General features: G+C 39.2%; 2 protein-coding genes across 3 annotated transcripts in view; one reads left to right on the forward strand and one right to left on the reverse strand.

The window, feature by feature from the left end:
• The window catches only part of IKZF3 (IKAROS family zinc finger 3), a 98,852-nt gene extending 97,311 nt beyond the window's left edge, over nucleotides 1-1,541 (reverse strand). The window contains exon 1 of the mRNA XM_009190514.4: nucleotides 1,147-1,541. The gene's annotated coding sequence lies outside the window, so the exon portion shown is untranslated. The remainder of the gene's footprint in view (nucleotides 1-1,146) is intronic.
• Nucleotides 1,542-1,623: 82 nt separating this feature from the next.
• On the forward strand, nucleotides 1,624-10,556 carry ZPBP2 (zona pellucida binding protein 2). 2 transcript variants are annotated; one of them, XM_031657592.1, is made up of 8 exons: nucleotides 1,624-1,804; nucleotides 2,134-2,199; nucleotides 4,080-4,205; nucleotides 4,850-5,011; nucleotides 5,662-5,880; nucleotides 6,438-6,520; nucleotides 8,682-8,862; nucleotides 10,091-10,556. In XM_031657592.1, exons 1-8 carry the CDS (start codon nucleotides 1,639-1,641, stop codon nucleotides 10,183-10,185), a joined length of 1,098 nt encoding a protein of 365 aa, XP_031513452.1. In that variant the 5' UTR covers nucleotides 1,624-1,638; the 3' UTR covers nucleotides 10,186-10,556. The 2 variants fall into 2 exon arrangements, with proteins under 2 accessions (XP_031513452.1, XP_017805545.1); XM_017950056.2 differs by lacking the exons at nucleotides 1,624-1,804; nucleotides 2,134-2,199 and adding an exon at nucleotides 3,658-3,781.
• The last annotated feature ends 10,787 nt before the right edge of the window (nucleotides 10,557-21,343 follow it).

Below are 21,343 nucleotides of genomic sequence, written 5' to 3' on the forward strand. Positions count from 1 at the left end.
AATTCCAGTAGAGAGGCATTCTACAAAATACCTCACCAGTTAAAGCCAGGTCAAGACCTTCAAAAACAAGAGAAGTCTGACCCAGCCAAGGGGAATCTAAGGAGATACAATGACTATAGGTAATGTGGGATCCCGCATGAGATCCTGGAGCAAAAACAAACAAACAAACAAACAAAAAGAAACAGGGTGGAGAGGACATTGAATAAAAAAGTAAGGAAATCTGAATAAAGTTTGGACTTCAGTTAATAGTAATGTATCAATATTGGTTCATTAATTGTAAGAAATGTACCATACCAATGTAAGATGTCAGTAATAGGGAAAATCGGGAGGGAGTATGTAAAAACTCCCTGTACTGTTTTTGCAATTTTTCTGTAAATATAAAACTCTTCTAAAATAAAAAGTTTATATAAAAAGAGTGGATGGGTACTTCTGACAGACAACTATTACTCATTTGGTTAAGTCTCCTCTCATAGGATTTAGTTTATCACATAGGATTTACAAGGATCAATTACTTATCAAAAACCGAGAAGCCAATAAAACACACTGTGGATTTATAATGTACTTTGACAAAAACTGGAATGACGAACTTGTAGGGAATCAAGATAATGCCTAAATCTGTCTTCATTATCATCACCTTAAGGAGAGAGCAGTTGAGACCAGACCATGAATCCAGACATGGTAACTGACAATGGGTGGATCTGACTCACTGAGTCACATTTCATGGCTTATGCTATATAGGTAAAATTAACAGTGACTAAAAATGAAATTACTGACAAAGGTTGCTCCTGGACCATATGAGATAGTCCAAGTACTGACTCGGCTCAAAGGAAATAAAACCGAAAACTCTTGATCTCACCCAAAATAACCATTCTGCACCCTGTCTGAACCTTGGGCTCTCTCTACTAACCAGCCTACTCAAAACCACTACTGAGGGTGGTGTCCCGCTGCTAAGAAACAGACAACGCACAGGGCCTTTCGGGTCACCAAACTAGTAGCCAAGAAGGAACCATCAAAGACGAGGGCATGATCCCCTTTGGAGCTCCCTGATCTTGACTAATCATTCATCCCTACAGAAAAAGCCAATCTGGCTCTTGCCTTACAACTGGGCCCATTTTTAAAGCAAGGTCACTTCATCAACCTAGATACCTTTGCACTGGGGGAGGTCTCTCACATCGCCTCATACTTGAAGTGAAAATGAAGATTCAACGTTCCTCTCGAGTGGGAAGGCCCAGAGGCGCCTTCTTGGCTCAGTAGTGGCTCTTCTGGGTCTTGGTCTTGCGGGTAAAGAATGCAATTAGGTAAAAATCGCGTGTCAGTTTGAAAGAGATTGGACACACAGTTTCAGTGTTCATGAGAAGAGAGGCGCAGGAAATCCCCACACGGGCCTCTCTGCTTCACGTGAGGGGGAAATTGTCACAAGTCTCTGCCTTCCTCAGGTCCCCTTCCTAGGGGATTCCTCATCGCATCCCCTAGCCGCCCTACCCCACCACGGGCCTTGTGACTCGCGGTGTTCTCTCCTTGATCCCTTCAGCCCCTAGTCTGGGGAATCCCCGGAACGCGACGCTGTGGCTTCTTTTCCTTTACTCTCTTCCTCTCTTCCGCTCCACTCAGAGAACAAGGGGCCAGGAGCGCGAGAAAATGGCGCCGGAAGCGAGGCGCGAAGATTCGCAGGCCTGCTGCCCTGTGGGCGCGAGGGGAACTGGCGTTCGCCTCGCCTCCCTCGCGGTCGCCCAGCCCCAGCGCGCGAGAATCGAAGCACGCACGCGCTCTCCTGCGCGTCCGCTCCCGCGGTGGCGACGGACGGGTAGGGGAGGCGACCCCAGCGTTCTGCTCCGCACTGTGTAGGAGGTGGGGAGGTGCGGAGGTGTTGGGCCGGGGCTGAGGTAGGAAGGGATCTGTCCCTCGACGCCTCCTGCAACGCCAGCCCCTGAACTGTGATGCGAACGTGGGTCCTACTCTCCGCGGTTCTCTGGTGCCTCACAGGAGGTGGGGCTCCCTCCGCCTGGTGCCCAGTCCTCTCCCTCTGCCCGAGCTTCCCGGTCCTGCCTCCTTCGCCTTGCCCTGCCCTGCCCTGCCCGACTCTGAACCCCGCTCCTCTTCTAAGTAAAAGTCAGTGGTTTCTTTCCTCCGCAGTCCGATGCCCGCGTTCTACGTTATTCAATACGAAGGGCTTCATTTATGGCAAGACAGGACAGCCAGGTAATAAGGACCTCTACACACGCGGGCCCATTGGAGGGGCCGGAACTGCGAAGCTCTTCCCGGAAGAGCTTCCCTTACCTGGAGGGAAGGGGAACGAGCCAGCCTTTATTGAGCATCTATTATACCAAGCATCTGCTTGGCAGTTCAGGACGGTCGCATCTTTTCATCCTTACAGCGACCCCTATTGTGTCGCCTTGCTCTAAAGCCTTGCAGCTCACAAGGGGCTGGGATTTATTCCAGATCTCTTTCTCTGATGCCATCTCACTTCCAGGTGTCTCTGCTGCTTTGCAACGCGGGAAAGCCACGCAGAGGAGTGATTTCCAAGGCCTTCTGTTTGGAATATCTTTAATCCTCTCCTTATTAACTGGAAAACTCACACGCATCCTTCAGGGCTCAGCTCAAATGTCCTTTATCTCTGCAGTGAAACTTTCCCGAGGAAAATTAGTTACATAGCTAATTTTAGATAAATTGAGTCAGTTGATAGCACGTGTCATGTTTAGACTCCTTGTATGTTTGGGTTCTCTCCCTGACCCCCAACCAAATTGTAGGACGTTGTCTTTATGTGCTCAGAGCCTGGCTGGCATTCAGTAGGCTTTAAAATTAATATCTTTCCGGGTTGCAGTGATTCCAAGCATACCATCGTTCTGTCCACCCAACCAGAAACAAGGAGTAATCGCACATCTTCCTATATGCCCCAGATAGGCTTAATTATTGTTCCTAATGGAGAAAATCTGCAGTTAGAGATGGGGTTTCACCATGTTGGTCAGGCTGGTATTGAACTTCTGACCTCAGGTGATCCGCACACCTCAGCCTCCCGAAATGCTGGGATTACAGGCATGAGCCACAGCACCCAGCATATATATATGTGTGTATGTGTGTGTGTGTGTACACATATATATATATATATATATATTTATTTTTTTTTTTTTTAAGACAGGGTCTCTCTCCATCACCCAGGCTGGAGTGCAGTGGTGTGATCTCGGCTCACTGCAACCTCCGCCTCCTGGATTCAAGCAATTCTTCTGCCTCAGCCTCCCACGTAGCTGGGATTACAGGCGCCCACCACCATGCCCAGCAAATTTTTGTGTATTTTTAGTAGAGACGGGGTTTCACCATGTTGGCCAAGCTGGTCTTGAACTCCTGACCTAGGTGATCCTCCCAAAGTGCTGGGATTACAGGCGTGAGCCACCACTCCCGGCTGATCATCTTTAAAATAGTGTTGCTGAAGTGTTTTTCTGAACTTTTTTTGAGAGGGAGTCTCGCTCTGTTGCCCAGGTGGGAGTGCAGTGGTGCAGTCTTGGCTCACTGCAGCCTCTGCCTCCCGGGTTCAAGCGAGACTCCTCCATTAGCCTCCCGGGTAGCTGGGATTATAGGCCTGCATCACCACGCCAAGCTAAATTTTGTATTTTTAGTAGATATGGGGTTTTGCCATTTTCCTCAGGCTGGTCTCAAACTCCTGGACTCAAGCAATCCGCTGCCTTGGCCTTCCAAAATGCTGGGATTACAGCCATGAGCCACCGTGCCCAGGCCTTTTCTGAACTTTGAATTGCTTCCACCAACCCTCCAAAAAATTATGATTTGAGTGAGTTCTAAATCTGTACATTAAAATGAACTTTACATGTATAATGCGTATTTTTATAAACAAAACTGTAATATGGAAAAATGTCATGACTCATGACTAATAGTGTAGAGTTTTAAAAAGCGTACTATGAGAAGCAAAAAGGACTTCAGACTAGCGTTCTAAATGTTATATATTGATTTTTAAAATAGTGAAATCCAGCAAGAACTAATTCATGTCTTCAGGACAAAATGGTAGGAGTATATTTCTTAATTTAATTTTGCTATATAATGTAGTTATACATTATTTTATTTCATCACAGGCAAAATATATGTAAAGTTACATCAAAATAGCCCAGTCCTTATCTGTATGGATTTTAAGCTTTCTAAAAAAGAAATAGTGGACCCCACCTACTTATGGATTGGGCCTAATGAAAAGACGTTAACAGGTAAATTTGATTTTAATATGTACTTTTTTAATGATGTGAACATATTTTTAGAAAATCACTATTGCTTATTGGAAAGAATAAATTGAAATTTAATTTTAATGGCAGTTTCTCTTGCTCCCTACTTAGAAAAATCATGTTATATTTTGGCCACTTCCTTATTTTCTCCTTATGCAAAAACTGAAGCGGTAATTTTTGTGCCCTACTTCTCAGAGCTGTATTAATTCAAAGATCTTTATAAAACCTAAAATTTATCATTGTAGCACCAGTAATAGGAGATGAAATATCTAATATATAATTTTTCATGATGTTAAGAGTGCCTTGGAACATAAATATTATTAATTAGTTTCCAACTTGTCTGAAGAAATTGTATAGTACTACAGAGCAATGTAATCTCTTTTTCTGAATTACTGGTATGAGCCAATTGAAACTAGATGCCAAGAAACAAAGAAAACCAAAATATATTTCAAAAGTGTACTTATGTAGTCTTCCATAGAGTAATATGACAGAATTAAGATTTTGTGGGATTCTTAAAGTTGAGATAGTTCATTATTTTTTTTAAATTTTGTATCTATTTGTAACTCCAAGTGTACTAAATAATGCTTGATATGTTATATGTTAAATAAGTAATTTACTATTCTGTTTAGGAAATAATAGAATAAATATAACTAAAACTGGACAGCTGATGGTGAAAGATTTTTTGGAGCCTTTGTCTGGACTTTACACATGTACTCTTTCTTATAAGACTGTTAAAGCAGAAACCCAAGAAGAAAAGACAGTCAAAAAGAGATATGACTTTATGGTCTTTGGTAAGAATTTAGGCACCTTTTAACTTGTACATTTAGTTCAGATCATAATTAAGTGTATGGTTTCTCCGTTTAATGAAAAAGAGTCTGTAATAGGTGACTATCACCAATTACGACTTACAAAATATTTCGGGATGTATTTGACTAAGCAAACTCTTAAGTTGACATCAAGATAGTTTATCCTAAATAATCTTCTTTCAACTCCCTACTTGCCTCTGTCTAGATATACAAGCACATCTACTTTATCACAATTTAGCAGGTACTTTTAAAACTGATCTTTAATTCTATAAAAGCAAGTTAATGATCCTTTCACTGGGCTGTGCTGACAGCAATAATAATTTCTGTGAATTAAGGCCCTCCCCAAAAAGTCTTTCTTTTTCTTGATACTGTTATCTATATAGCCAACCTACAGAAGCCATTTCTCTTGATGTACCAAGTAGATAATATATCAGATGAAAACAACATTTTTCATTAAAGTTAACAGTTTTGTGTATTTTTGTGAGGACTAACTGATAAAACATGTTATTAGATAAGTTTCTATGCTGATTGCAAGATTGGTGGGATTGAGTATTACATAGTGTTTGAAAATTGTTTGGTAGAGGAAATTAATGCTAGGCACCATTGCTTTTACTCTCATCTTTCTGTTTTTAAAGCCTATCGGGAACCTGATTATTCATATCAGATGGCTGTACGTTTTACCACAAAGTCTTGCATAGGGAGATACAATGATGTGTTCTTTAGAGTGCTGAAGAAAATCTTGGATAATCTAATGTCTGATTTGTCATGCCATGTCATAGAGCCATCATATAAATGCCATTCTGTTGAAATTCCAGAACATGGCCTCATACATGAGCTATTTATAGCATTTCAAGGTAAAATTTTAAAAATTTCTTTAATTTTGAATTTAGTCCTGAACCACAATAGATTGCAAAATTAATTACCATATTAATATAAGATATTTTTAAAGTAATAGGTCTTAAATGTTTGTTAAGCACTAAAGTATGTAGTTGACCTTAGCCTGTTGATGGTTTTAAAACTTAACACACCAAGTAATTACTTTCAAATGACATATTGTTGCTTCTTTAAAATCAATATTTTATTAATACAGCCTTTATGCAGCTAATATTTCACTTATAACTTCTTATAGAATTTTAAATTGCATTTTTGAAAACTTAGTAAAAGTGAATAACCAAACCACATTTATTTCTATTCATTTTAAAGCCTTGTAGTTACTTACATTAGCCCCCAGATGGAGTGAAACCATCAAGTATAAATTATTCAAATTGTGCACCTTGTTTTATTACTAGGATTAGATAGCTGGACTAAACACATGCCTGCATGCACAAGGAATTCAGCACTTGGACCTTTATTGAAATGTTTGGAACTTTTCAGAATCCGTTTGTGAATCTATTGGTTTTTTTCTCTTCAGTTAATCCTTTTGCACCAGGGTGGAAAGGTGCTTGCAATGGATCTGTTGACTGTGAAGATATCACTAATCGTAATATCCTCCAGGTGAGAATTTCATGGTAAGGAAGAAGTATTTGTCTTTTTCTTCTTTTAGAGACAGGGTGTCACCCAGGCTGGAGTGTAGTGGTGCGACCATAGCTCACTGCAGACTCAAACTCCTGGGCTCAAGTGATCTTCCTGCCTCAGCCAAGGAAGAAGTATTTGAAAATTAATAAAGCTATTTTAAAATTTTTTGTAAATACTTTGTTATATTGAAACATTTCTTTAAAAACCTATTTCTCCATCTTGTGAATATTTATCAATAATAAAAACATTTCAAAGGAGGAAATAAATTATTTTTAAAAAAACAAATATAAAGTATTAAAAATACTGATTTTTCAAGTATCGATTTTTGGTTTCAGTTTTTTAAACTGAGATTGTGAGATTCTTAGTTATTTCAATATGTGATTTTTTTTTCTTTATCAAAAGAGAGCTGGAGTATCAAGATGTGTTATTCTGGAGTAGCACATCTGTAATATTAGATAGTTCCCAAGGTTAGTATTATGTATTTTATCTATTACAGAAGGATAGAACCCTGTCTTTGTTCCCCAAGTGATGATTAAATAGTAACTTAAAGAACAATTTCACAAACATGTCACCCTACATTAAGCCAATGGTGCTTCCAAAATTATATCTACATTTGTCATAATAGTTGCTCTCCCCTCTACCATCCTCAGAGACTAAGGACATAGTCTTAAAAATCCCTTCACTCTCTGGTCTAGTTCCTGAGCTCATACCCTTAATTGATACTGTGCGTGGCTTATGAGAAGTACTTAGTTAAAATTAGTTATTATTAAATTCTGTGCTCAAAAACCCAAAATTTACATCATCAGTTTATAATGCTGATTAAAGAAAAGTCTTTTTTTCTTTTCTTTTCTTTTCTTTTTTTTTTTTTTTTTTGAGACACAGTCTTGCTCTGTTGCCCAGGCTGGAGTGCAGTGGCGGCCATCTCAGCTCACTGCAACCTCCATCTCCCAGGTTCAAGCAATTCTCCTGCCTCAGCCTCCCAAGTAGCTGGGACTAAAGGTGGGCACCACCACACCCAGCTAATTTTTTGTACTTTTATCAGAGACGGGTTTCACCATGTTGGCTAGGCTGGTCTCACTCCTGACCTCCAGAGATCTGCCCACCTCAGCCTCCCAAAGTGCTGGGATCACAGGTGTGAGCCACCGCACCCGGCCAAGAAAAGTCTTACTTTCCGTTTTGCTTGACTCTTTTTCTTTGATGATCATGGAAATTAGATATAATGAACACCCAATTATCTACATATGGGATAGACATTGCAAATAATTCAAAACAAGTTTTTTGTCTTAATTTTTCTTTTCATTTTGTTTTGTTTTGTTTTTGAGATGGAGTCTCATTCTGTCACCCAAGCTGCAGTGTGGTGGCGCAGTCTCGGCTCACTGCAGCCTCTGCCTCTGGATTCAAGTGATTCTTGTGCCTCAGCTTCCCGAGTAGCTGGGATTACAGGTGCCTGCCACTACACCTCGCTAAGTTTTGTATTTTTTAGTAGAGACGAGGTTTCACCATGTTGGCCAGGCTGGTCTCGAACTCGTGGCCTCAAGTGATTCGCCCACCTCTGCCTCCCAAAGTGCTGAGATCACAGGCATGAGCCACCGCACCCAGCCTAATCTTAATTTTAATTTTAATTTTTATTTATTTTGGTTTTTTTTTTTTTTTTGAGATGGCGTCTCGCATTGTCACCCAGGCTGGAGTGCAATGGCATGATCTCGGCTCACTGCAACCTCTGCCTCCTGGGTTCAAGGGATTCTCCTGCCTCAGCCTCCTGAGTAGCTGGGACTACAGACACATAACACCACGCCCAGCTAATTTTTGAATTTTTAATAGAGACGGGGTTTCACCGTGTTGGCCAGGATGGTCTCGATCTCTTGATCTCTTGATGTGCCCGCCTTGGTCTCCCAAAGTGCTGGGTTTACAGGCATGAGACACCGCGCCCAGCCAATTTTTCTTAACCATTGCACATATTAATTAACAATAATTGATAAGGTCAAGGCTAGACTAATTTTGGTGTTAGCACACACCTTTTCAGGAATTTCTCTATGTAAAGTATGGCATGCTTACAGTACATTATTGCCTCTGATACTGCAGGATAAATTTGGTTCATGGTTTAGTAATTGTACCTTTCTCTGGTATTTTTCAACCTTAGGCAAGAGATCGAATAGAAGAATTTTTCTGGAGCCAAGCATATATTTTCTACCATAACTTTAATAAAACTCTACCAGCAATGCATTTTGTGGACCACAGTTTGCAAGTAGTACGTCTGGATAGCTGTCGACCAGGCTTTGGAAAAGATGAAAGTCTACACAGTAATTGCGCTAGCTGTTGTGGTAACTATAAAATATAAATATCTAAATATTTAGGTTATAGAGTCAGAAGAATATATAAGTAATTCACTTGGCATAACTGAATAGAATCTTTACAGTGATTCTCTTACCAAAAAAAAAAATATATATATATATATATATTAAATAAATATATATATTTTAGCTAAAGGGAAGTAAAAATTCAAAGCCCCAATTTTTTTTTTTTTTTTTGAGATAGAGTCTCACTCTGTCACCCAGGCTGGAGTGCAGTGGCGCGATCTCAGCTCACCACAACCTCTGTCTCCTGGGTTCAAGTTATTCTTCTGCCTCAGCCTCCCCAATAGCTACCACAGCTGGCTAATTTTTGTAAAAAGTAGGGACAGAGTTTCACCATGTTGACCAGGCTGGTCTCGATTGAACTCCTGACCTCAAATGATCCGTCTGCCTTGGCTTCCCAAAGTGCTGGGATTACAGGTGTGGGCTACCATGCTTGGCCCTTTTTTTTTTTTTTTTTTTTGAGACGGAGTCTGGCTCTGTCACCCACGCTGCAGTGCAGTGTGGCGCAGTATCAGCTTACGGCAACTCTGCCTCCCAGGCTCAAGCCATCCTTCAACCTCAGCTTCCCGAGTAGCTGGGATTACAGGTGTGCATAAACATTTTTGTATTTTTAGTAGAGACAGAGTTTTGCCCTGTTGCCCCAACTGGTCTTGAATTCCTGAGCTCAAGCAATCTGCCCGCCTTGGCCTCCCAAAGTGCTGGGATTACAGGCATGAGTCACTGCGCCCAGCCAAAGCCCAAATTTCTTAAATATAGCTATTTTAATGTATATTAATTCTTCCTGATGTACTCTCTTGTATTATAAACATTTCTATAATGTTCTGTCTTAAGCTACTGTACAATGAAGGAAAACAGAATTGTCCTACCTAGAAAGCAGAGAACTAGGAAATTGGAACTAGAAAACTAGAAATAGGAACTCATAAATGGGGCACTGCAGAAGATACTGTAAAATGCTGATAGTAAAAGAAAAAATAGGATTCTCCCTTTCTCCTATTAAGATCATCAAATTATAAAGTTTGAAACTCGTAAATAATCTTCCACAACTTAAATGAGCTGAACATTACTTGGTATAATATAGGCACTGAAATGGTGTGACATTAAAGGCAGATTTACATTGTTGGCATAAAATACCTCCAAGTGGTAGAGGCATAAAATACCTCTAAATTATAATTACTCCCTGTGTTTTCCTCTGCAGTGGTTTGTAGTCCTGCGACTTTTAGTCCTGATGTTGATGTAACTTGTCAGACCTGCGTTTCTGTCCTTATCTACGGAGCTAAATCTTGCCCATAAACTTCAAACAAAAATCAGCCACATGAAGATTAGAGGTGAAAGCATTGTTACTTACTTGTGGAAGTGGGGGACACAAGATGATTTTCACATCCCAGAGCATCACAGATAATTCCATTAAGTAAAATCACTAAGACCAAACCACTGGAAAACATGCATTTTAGAAACTTTAAAATAAATGGTTAACATGGCATTTCTAAGAAGGCATTTAATCCAATATCTCCAGTGTACAAAGGAAACTTGAAGTATTAATGGATGAGTTTTAATGAAATGTTTTATTGTTTACAAACAGTATGTTGCTTTGTACCTAGGAGTATAGTAAGGTCAAGAAGGGTATCAAAGTATAATAAAATAAAAATTTTATACTCTCCATATATTTATTTGTTTGGAATCACTCTCGTATGATATAAAGGCGTGTATATTATCTTTGTATTAGAACCAAAAAAGTTATTTATTTTGGTCCCTATGATTTTATTTTTAAGATAAATTAATATACTGTATTTTTTAAAGTATAGGTTTAGGTTATAGAATAATAGAACAGATAATACATAGAGTTCCATACACCCACCGTACCCCATACCCTCATTCCTCCTTACACAATTTCTCCTATTATTAAGATCTTGCATTAGTGTGGCACATTTGTTACGAATGATGAACCAATATTAATTTATTATTAATTATAGTCCATAATTCACATTAAGGTTCTTTCTTTGTGTTGTAAGTTTATGTGGGTTTTGACAAATTCATAATGGCATATGTGCACCATTGCAGTTTCATACAGAATAGTTTCACCACCCTAAAAATCCTCTCTGCTTCACTTATTTATCCCTTCCCCTGAGCCCTGGTAACCATTGATCTTTTTACTGTCTCTACAGTTTTGCTTTTTCCAAAATGTCATGTAGCTGGTTGGAATTATACAGTATGTAGACTTTTTAGACTGGTTTCTTTCACTTAGCAATATGCATTTAAGCTTCCTCCATGTCTTTTTGTGACTTGATAGCTCATTTTTTATTGCTGAATAATGTTCATTGTATGGATATAGCACAGTGTGTTTATCCATTCGCCCATTAAAGGAAATCTTGGTTGCTTCCAGTTTTTGGTGATTAAGAATAAAGCCGCTATAAACATTTGTGTGCAGGTTTTTGTATGAACATAAGTTTTCAACCCAATTGTGTAGATAACCTAGGAGTGTGACTGCTGGAGTGTGACTGTGTAGTTTCATGAGAAACTGCCATACTGTCTCCCAAAGTGGCTTACCATTTTGCATTACCACCAGCAATGAAAAAGTATTCCTGTTATCCTTATCCTTCCCTGCATTTAGTATTGTCAGTTTTTTTTATTTTGACCATTCTAATAGGTGTATGGTGGTATTTTATTGTTTTAATTTGCAATTTCCTAATGACATCTGATGTTGAACATCTTTTCATATGGTTATTTGCTATCTGTGTTTTTTTTATTGAAGTGATTTCTATTGAAGTGACTCAAAGAACTCTTAAGAATATATGTATATATATAGGCCGGGCGCGGTGGCTCAAGCTTGTAATCCCAGCACTTTGGGAGGCCGAGACGGGCGGATCACGAGGTCAGGCGATCGAGACCATCCTGGCTAACACGATGAAACCCCGTCTCTACTAAAAAAGATACAAAAAACTAGCCGGGCGTGGTGGCGGGCGCCTGTAGTCCCAGCTACTCCGGAGGCTGAGGCAGGAGAATGGCGTGAACCCGGGAGGCGGAGCTTGCAGTGAGCCGAGATCGGGCCACTGCAATCCAGCCTGGGCGACAGAGCGAGACTCCGTCTCAAAAAAAAAAAAAGAATATATGTATATATATATATATATATAAAAGAACTCTTAAGAATTTATATATATATATATAAAATACACAATTTTTTTGTTTTTTGAGACAGAGTCTTGCTCCATCACCCAGGCTGGACTTTGTATATTTTGGATACAAATTCTTTTTAATAAATCTTCCAATTTATTTTCTTAGTAACTTTAAAAGACATTAAGTTTGGCCGGGCGCGGTGGCTCAAGCCTGTAATCCCAGCACTTTGGGAGGCCGAGACGGGCGGATCACGAGTTCAGGAGATCGAGACCATCCTGGCTAACACGGTGAAACCCCGTCTCTACTAAAATACAAAAAAAATTAGCCGGGCGAGGTGGCGGGCGCCTGTAGTCCCAGCTACTCAGGAGGCTGAGGCAGGAGAATGGTGTGAACCCGGGAGGCAGGGCTTGCAGTGAGCTGAGATCCGGCCACTGCACTCCAGCCTGGGAAACAGAGCCAGACTCCGTCTCAAAAAAAAAATAAATAAATAAAAAATAAAATAAAATAAAAGACATTAAGTTTATTAACACAATAAATTAAATACTATATTAACAGATTGCAACATATATGCATGTAATATATATGACAATAAAATTACAAAAGACAAGAAAGAAAGTGAAGCAATGTTGAAGGCAAGGTTCTGTATTTTACTAGAATTAAGTTTATGTATTAATCTGAAGTAGACTGTGATAGGATAATATGCATATTGCAATCACTGGCGCTACCACTAAGAAAACAACTGAAATAATACAACTTGAAAACAGAAACACTAAAAATCTACACTGGAAAATATTATTTAAGAAAAAAGAGGCCAATTAAAGATTAAAGAAAGAACAACAACAACAACAGAAAGACAGGAGAAATACAGAAAACAATTAGCAAAATGGTAAATTTAAGTACAACCATATCAATCATTGTATTAAATGTTATAGTTCTAATAATGCAATCAAAAAGCAAAAATTGTCAGACAGACTGAGTAAAAAGAAAAATTCAATCATCACTAACTGCAAAAGACATACATTAGATTCAAAGACACAAATAGTCCCAAAGTAAAAATAAAAAATATAGACACTATACAAGCAGTAACCATAATATAGCTCAAGTGATATATTGGTATCAGGCAAAATCGATGTTAAAACACGTACTACTCAGCATGAAAGGGGTATTTCATAATGAACACAGGTTAAATACATCAAGGAGAAATAATGTATCTGCACCTAACAACAGAGCTTCAAAATATTCAAGTCAAAATGTAAAGAATTTAAAAAAGGAAAATAGATAACTTGATAACAATAATTGAATATTTCAATAATTTACTTTCAATAATTGATAGAACAGCTGGTACAAAAGCCATAAAGGATGTAGAAGACATAGACAACATTATCAACCCTCTCAAGCTGACTGACATCTGACAAGGTGATAGAGGTGGCATCTTTTTTTTCTTTTTTCCCAAATTTTTAATTAAATACACGTTTGCAAAGATCTTTTCACGTTCTTTGTGAAAATTTGCAAAAGAAATTCTTTCTCTTTATTCCTTCAGCTTTTCATTCCTTCAATAATGCCTTTCACAGAGAAGGTTTTTAATTTTAATAAAGTCCAACTTAATAATTTTTCTTTCATGGGTCATGCTTTTGTTGTCATATCTGAAAACTCATTGCCAAACCTAAGGTAACTAGATATTCCTGTTATCTTCTAGAAGTTATATAGTTTTATGTTTTATATGTAATTCTAAGATCCATTTGGAGTTAATTTTTATGAAAAGTATAAATTGTATGTCTAGATTCATTTTTTTGCATATTGATATCCAATTGTTCCAGCACCATTTGCTGAACAGACTGTTCTTCCTCCATTGAGTAACATTTGCTCCTTTTCTCCTTTGTCAAAGATTAGTTGACTATGTTTATAAGGGTCTATGTGTGGGCTCTTTATTCTGCTCCATTATCATTTTGTCTATTATTTTGTCAATACCACACTCTCTCGATTACCATATAGTAAGTCTTACATTTGAGTAGCATCGGTCCTCTGACTTTGTTCTTTAGTTTGGTGTTATTCTGAGTCTTTTGCTGCTGCATGTAAACCATAGAATCATTTTGTTGATAACCACAAAATAACTTGCTGGGAGCTTGTTTGGGATTACAGTGAATCTATAGGTCAAGTTGGGGAGAATTAACATGTTTTTTTTTTGTTTTTTTTTGTTTTTTTTTTTTGAGACGGAGTCTCGCTGTGTCGCCCAGGCTGGAGTGCAGTGGCGTGATCTCGGCTCACTGCAAGCTCCGCCTCCCGGGTTCACGCCATTCTCCCGCCTCAGCCTCCGAGTAGCTGGGACTACAGGCGCCCGCCACCACGCCCGGCTAGTTTTTTGTATTTTTAGTAGAGACGGGGTTTCACCATGTTAGCCAGGATGGTCTCGATCTCCTGACCTCGTGATCCACCCGCCTCGGCCTCCCAAAGTGCTGGGATTACAGGCTTGAGCCACCGCGCCCAGCCGAGAATTAACATGTTAACAATATTAAGTTTTCCCATCTATGAATAGAATCTCTCTCCATTTATTTAGATATTCTTTGATTTCTTTTATTGGAGTTTTGTCGTTTTCCTCATATAGATCCTGTACATATATTATTGTATTTATGCCTTAATATTTAATTTTTTCATGCTAATATAAATGATATTGTGCTTTTAATTTCAAAGTCCAAATGTTCATTGCTGGTATATAGAAAGGCAATTGACTTTTGTATATTAACCTTATATCCTGTGACTTTACTGTAATTACTTAGTTCCAGGAATTTTTTGCCTATTCTTTGGGATTTTCTACATTGACAATCATATCATCTGTGAACAAAGACAGTTTTATTTCTTCCTTTCCAATCTGTATACCTTTTATTTTCCTTCTTTTCTTATCGCATCAGCTAGGACTTTGAGTATAATGTTGAATAAGAGTGGTGAGAGGGGATATCCTTGCCTCATGCCCAGTCTAAAAGAAAGAGAAAACACCTAGTTTCTTGCCATTAAGTGTGATATTAGTTACAGACTTTTTGTAGACTTTCTTTGCTAAGTTAAAAAATCCCCTCTATTCCTAGTTTGCTGAGAATTTTTATCACAAATTGGTAGTAGACTTTGTCAAATGCATTTTCTGCATTTATTGATATGATGATATGATTTTTCTTTAACCTGTTAATGTTATGGATTACATTAATTAATATTTAAATGTTGGACCAGCATTGCATATTTGGAATAAATCCTTCTTGGCTATGTGAATAAATATTTTTATACATTGTTGGATTTAATTTGCTAATATTCTGTTAGGGATTTTTGCATTTATGTTCATGAGATATATTAGTCTGGAGTTTTACTTTTTGTAATATCTTTATCTGGTTTTAGTATTAGAGTATGCTGGCCTCATAGGATGTGAGTTAGGAAGTGTTCCCTTTGCTTCAGTTTTTATGGAAGAGACTATAGAGAATATCATTTCTTTCTTAAATGTTTGGTGGAATTCACCAGTAAAGCTGTCTGGGCCTCTAACAAATACTGGAATGTACTTAAAAATCATAGTGAAGGGGCTGGGATAGTGTAGTAGGCAGAATAAAGGCCCCTCAAGGATGTCTACATCTTCATCCACAAAACCTGCGAATATGTTAAATTACATGTAAAGGTGAATTAAATAAAGTTACAGCAGAATTAAGGTGGCTAAACATTAAAATAGGGAGATTATACTTGATTATCTTGGTGGGTCCAATGTAAACACAAGGGTCTCTATGAAAGAGGAAGAAGGAAACAAATGAGAAAGAGAAAGAGATGGGGATGACAGAAGCAGAGTCAAAGAGATGTTATGTTGTTGGCTTTGAACACAGAGGAAGACAGCCATGAGCCAAGGAGTGCGGGTGGCCTCTAGAAGCTGGAAAAGACAAGGAAATGGTTTCTGTAGAGCCTCCAAAAAGGAACAAAGTCCCGCAAACACCTTGTGTTTAGCCCAGTGAGACTCATATTGGATTTCTGGCCTCCACAATGTTAAGATAGCAAAACTTTGTGATTTTGTTTTGTTTTGTTTTTAGAGACAGGGTCTCACTATATTGCCCAGGCTGATCTTGAACTCCTGGGGAATTTGTGTTGTTTTAAGCCACTAAAAAGCAAAACAACAACAACAAAAAACTATCTGGGCCTGATGCTTTCTGTCTTGGAAGGTTATTAATTATAGATTCAATTTCTGGCTGGACATGGTGGCTCACACCTGTAATCCCAGCACTTCGGGAGGCTGAGGCCAGCAGATCACTTGAGCTCAGTTGTTGGAGACCAGCCTGGCCAACATGGTGAAACCCTGTCTCTACTAAAAATACAAAAATTAGCCATGCATGGTGGCATGCACCTGTAATCCCAGCCACTTGGGAGGCTGAGGCATGAGAATTGCTTGAACCCAGGAGGCAGAGGTTGCAGTGAGCCAAGATCATGCCACTGCACTCCAGCCTGGGCAACAGAGCAAGACTCTGTCTCAAAAATAATAAATAAAAATAAAAAATAAAAAATTCAATTTCTTTCATAGATCTGAACCTATTCAGAGTATCTATTTCTTCTGGTGTACATTTTGGTAGGTTTTGTCCTTTAAGTGATTTGTTCATTTCATCTCAATGATCAAATTATAGGATTATTTCTAATATTCCTTTATTATCCTTTTAATGTCATTAATGACATTAATGTTTAGCAGTGATAATCTCTGTTTTATTTCTGATATTAGCAATCTGTGTCTTCCCCTTTTTTTTCTTGGTTAGCCTGGCCAGAGTTTTATCAATTTTATTGATGTTTTCTAAGAACCAGCTTTTGGTTTCCTTGATTCTCTCTGTTGATTCCCTGCTTTCAATTTAATTGATCGTTGCTCTGATTCTAATTAGTTCTTTTTTTCTGCCTGCTTTAGGTTTATGTTGCTCTTCGTCCTCTAGTTTCCAGAAACTTGTACCTCTAATCTAAGGCACATGCTTAGATTGTTGATTTTGTATTTTCCTTATTTTCTGATGTATGCATTCAATGCTGTAACTTTCCCTCTAAACATTTGCTGAATCCCACAAGTTTTTATAAGTTGTATTTTCATTTTTGTTTAGTTTAAAATATTTTGAAATTTCTTTTGAGACTTCTTTGACCCATGTGTTATTTAGACGCCTGTTGTTTAACCTCCAAATATTTTTTAATTTTCCAGCTATCTTTCTGTTATTGATTTTTAGTCTAATTCCATTGTGGTCTGCAGGCATACTGTGTATGGCTTTTTTTTTTTTTTTTTTGAGACAGAGTCTCACTCTGTCACCCAGGCTGGAGTGCAGTGGTGCCATCTCAGCTCACTGCAACCTCTGCTTCCCGGGTTCGAGTGATTCTCCTGCCTCAGCCTCCCAAGTAGCTCGGACAATAGGCCCCTGCCACCATGCCTGGCTAATATTTTTATGTATTTTTAGTAGAGATGGGGTTTCACCATACTGGCCAGGCTGGTCTTGAACTCCTGACATTGTGATCTGCCCGCCTCGGCCTCCCAAAGTGCTGGGGTTACAGGCGTGAGCCACCAGGCCTGGCTTACTTTTATTGTTTTAAATGTGACCAGTACTCAGGAGGCTGAGGAAGGAGGATTGCTTAAGGCCAGAAGTTTGAGACCAGCCTGGGCAACATAAGCCCCTCTTAAAAATGTTTTGCTCAGGTGCTCTGTTACGTCCAGAATGTTGTTTATCCTGGTGACTGTTTCATGTGAGCTTTAGGAGAATGTATATTCTGCTACTGGATGGAGATTCTGTAAATGTCAATTAGATCCAGTTGATTGATGATGCTATAGTTCAACTGTATCTTTACTGATTTTCCGCCTGCCGCATTTGTCTATCACTGATAGAAGAGTGTTGACGTTTCCAAGAATAATAATGGATTTGTCTGCTTCTTTTGCAGTTCTGTTAGTTTTTGCCTCACCTATTTTGACGCTCTGTTGTTAGGCACCTATAAAGGACTGTTATGTCTTCCTGGAGAATTGACCCCTTTATCATTATGTAATACTATTCTTCATCCCTGATAATTTTCCTTGCTCAGAAGTCTACTTTGTCTTTATAATTAATATAGCTATTCGAGCTTTCCTTTGATTAGTGTTAGCATGGTATACTTTTTTCTTTTCCTTTAACCTAATGATAACCAGTTGCTAATAGATCAGCTATTCTGAAATGAGGACTTTCTGTCAAGATAGTGATGTTTTATTTTCACTGTCAGTTGTCTTTGTTTCCTGCATAACTATAACAGATTGCTAATTAACATTGATAAATATATCTGATTACTTTTTCCAATCACCATACAGGTTGAGTATCCCTTATTCAAAATACTTGGGGCCAAGCATGGTGGCTAACATCTGTAGTACCAGCATTTTGGGAGGCTGAAGCAGGAGGATCATTTGAGGCCAGGAGTTTGAGACCTGCCTGAGCAACATAGTGAGACCCCGTCTCTACAAAAAAATATTTTAAATAGCTAGGTATGGTCGCATGTACCTGTAGTCCTAGATACTCAGGAGGCTGAGCCATGATTATTCCGTTTCACTTCAGCCTGAGTGACACAGGAAGACCCTCTTTAAAAAAAAAAAAAAAAAAAAAAAACTTGGGACCAGCAGTGTTTCAGATTTCAGATTTTGGAATATTTGCATTATATTTACTGGTTGAGCATCCCTAATGCAAAAATAAAAAATGCATCCCTAATCCAAAATCAAAAGTGCTCCAATGAGTATTTCCTTTGAACATCATGTCGACACTTAGAAAAGTTTCAAATTTGAGATTTTCAAATTAGGAATACTCAACCTGTAGCTTTCCAAAAGAAAACAGTTCTAATTCCACCACATATTGGGGGTTAAATTTTACCTATACTGCTTATGTATCCTGCCATGGTTTTCTAAGTGTGTTACATATTTACAGTTTTGTCTCTTGAAATAGACAAGTTTACTCTGGCATAGAGCTATTTATTACTTCTGATGACATGTTGATGCTACTTTTAGGCATTATTTTATTTTAATTTTATTTCAATAAGTTTAGGGGTACAAGTGGTTTTGTTTTCATGGTTGAATTGTATACTGGTGAAGTCTGAAATTTCAGTGCACCCCTTACCCAAGTAGTGTACACTGTACCCAATATATAGTTTTTTTATCCCTCATCCCCCTTCCACTTTCCTCTCTTCTGAGTCTCCAATACTGATACTCATTATACCACTCTGTATGCCTTTGCATACTCATAACTTAGCTCATACTTATGAGAACATATGGTGTTTTGTTTTGTTTTAAGACAGGGTCTTGCTCTGTTACCTAGGCCAGAGTGCAGTGGTACGATCTCGGCTCACTGCAGCCTTCACCTCCCAGGCTCAAGTAATCCTCTTACCTCAGCCTCCTGAGTAGCTGAGACCACAGGCATGCACCATCACACCCAGCTAATTTTTTTTTTTCTTTGATAGAGCCAGATTTCGCCATGTTGCCCAAGCTGGTCTCGAACTTCTGAGCTCAAGTGATCTGCCTACATTGGGCTCCCAGAGTGCTGGGATTACAGGTGTGAGCCACCACACTCAGCCAGTATTTGGGGGGGTTTTTTTGGGTGTTTTTTTTTTTTTTTTTTTTGAGACAGAGTCTCACTTGCCCAGGCTGGAGTGCCGTAGTGCAGTCTCGGCTCACTGCAACCTCTGTCTCTCTGGTTCAAGTGATTCTCGTGCCTCAGCCTCCGAAGTAGCTGGGATTACAGGCACGCACCACCATGCCCAGCTAATTTTTGTATTTTTAGTAGAGACAGTGTTTTGCCATGTTGGCCAGGCTGGTCTCAAACTCCTGACCTCAAGTGATCCGCTTGCCTTGGCCTCCCAAAGTGCTGGGATTACAACCGTGAGCCACTGTGTCCAGCCTGGTTTTTCACTTCTGAGTTACTTCACTTAGAATAGTGACCTCCAATCCCATCCAAGTTACTGCAAAATACATTATTTTGTTCTTTTCTATGGCTGAGTAGTATTCTATGCTGTATACATGCCACATTTTATTTATTTACTTGTCAGTTGAGGGGCACTTAGGTTGGTTCCATATCTTCACAATTGTGAATTGCGCTGCAATAAACATATGCATGCTGGCCGGATGCAGTGGCTCACCCCTGTAATCCCAGCACTTTGGGAGACCAAGGCTGGTGGATTGCTTGAGCTCAGGAGTTCAAGACCAGCCTGGGCAATGTGGCAAACCCCTGTCTCTACCAAAAATACAAAAAATTATCCAGGCTTGTTGGCTTACACCTGTAGTCCCAGTTCCTTCAAGGGGGCTGAGGTGGGAGGATCACTTGAGCCTGGGAGGCAGAGGCTGAAGTGAGCCACTGTGGTGCCACTGTACTCCAGTCTGGATGAGAGAATGAGACCTCATCTCAAAACAAACAAACAAACAAACAAACAAACATATGCATGCAGGTATCTTTTTGATATGATGACTTCTTTTCCTTTGGGTAGATACCCAGTAGTGGGATTGCTGGACTGAATGGTAGGTCTACTTTTAGTTGTTTGAGAAATCTGCTATTGTTTTCTATTGAGGTTGTACTAATTTACATTCCCACCAGTGGTGTGTAAGTGTTCCCTTTTCAACACATCTACACTAACATCTATTGTCTTTTGACTTTTTAATAATGACCATTCTGGCTGGGGTAAGGTGTTATCTCAGTGTGGTTTTAATTTGCATTTCCCTGATGATTAGTAACGTTGAGCATTTTTTCATATGTTTGTGGCTCTTCAAAGGGTCACACGCGGCTGGACACAATGGCTCACACCTGTAATCCCAGCACTTTGGGAGGCTAAGGCGGGTGGATCACCTGAGATCAGGAGTTTGAGACTAGCCTGGCCAACATGGTGAAACCCTGTCTCTACTAAAAATACAAAAACTAGCTGGGCATGGTGGCACACACCTGTAATCCCAGCTACTCGGGAGGCTGAGGCAGGAGAGTCTCGGCAGGTGGAGGTTGCAGTGAGCCGAGATTGTGCCACTGCACTCCAGCCTGGGCAACAGGGAGACTGTCACACACACATAAAAAGGATCACATGTTATATAAGCAGATGCACAGTTAATCTGTGGTATTAAAATTTCATGGGAAGGCAGTTGTAGGGGAAAGTCTTAAAAAAAAAAAAAGCTTCCTAAAGGAGGGCAATAAAGGAGGGGAAAAGCGGCTGGCAACCCCTGCCATAAAAGATTAAACCCAAAATTGGCTTCCAAAGCCTTCTACGGTCTGGTTTCCATCGACCTTTCCACCTTGATTCCTGTCATTTCTACACTGGGGGACAGATTGGACTAAATCTCTTAAGCTCTCTTCCAGCTCTAAGAATGTAAAGGCCTTTTCAG

This window comes from Papio anubis, chromosome 17 (assembly GCF_008728515.1).
Source record: "Papio anubis isolate 15944 chromosome 17, Panubis1.0, whole genome shotgun sequence".
Lineage (NCBI taxonomy): Eukaryota > Metazoa > Chordata > Mammalia > Primates > Cercopithecidae > Papio > Papio anubis.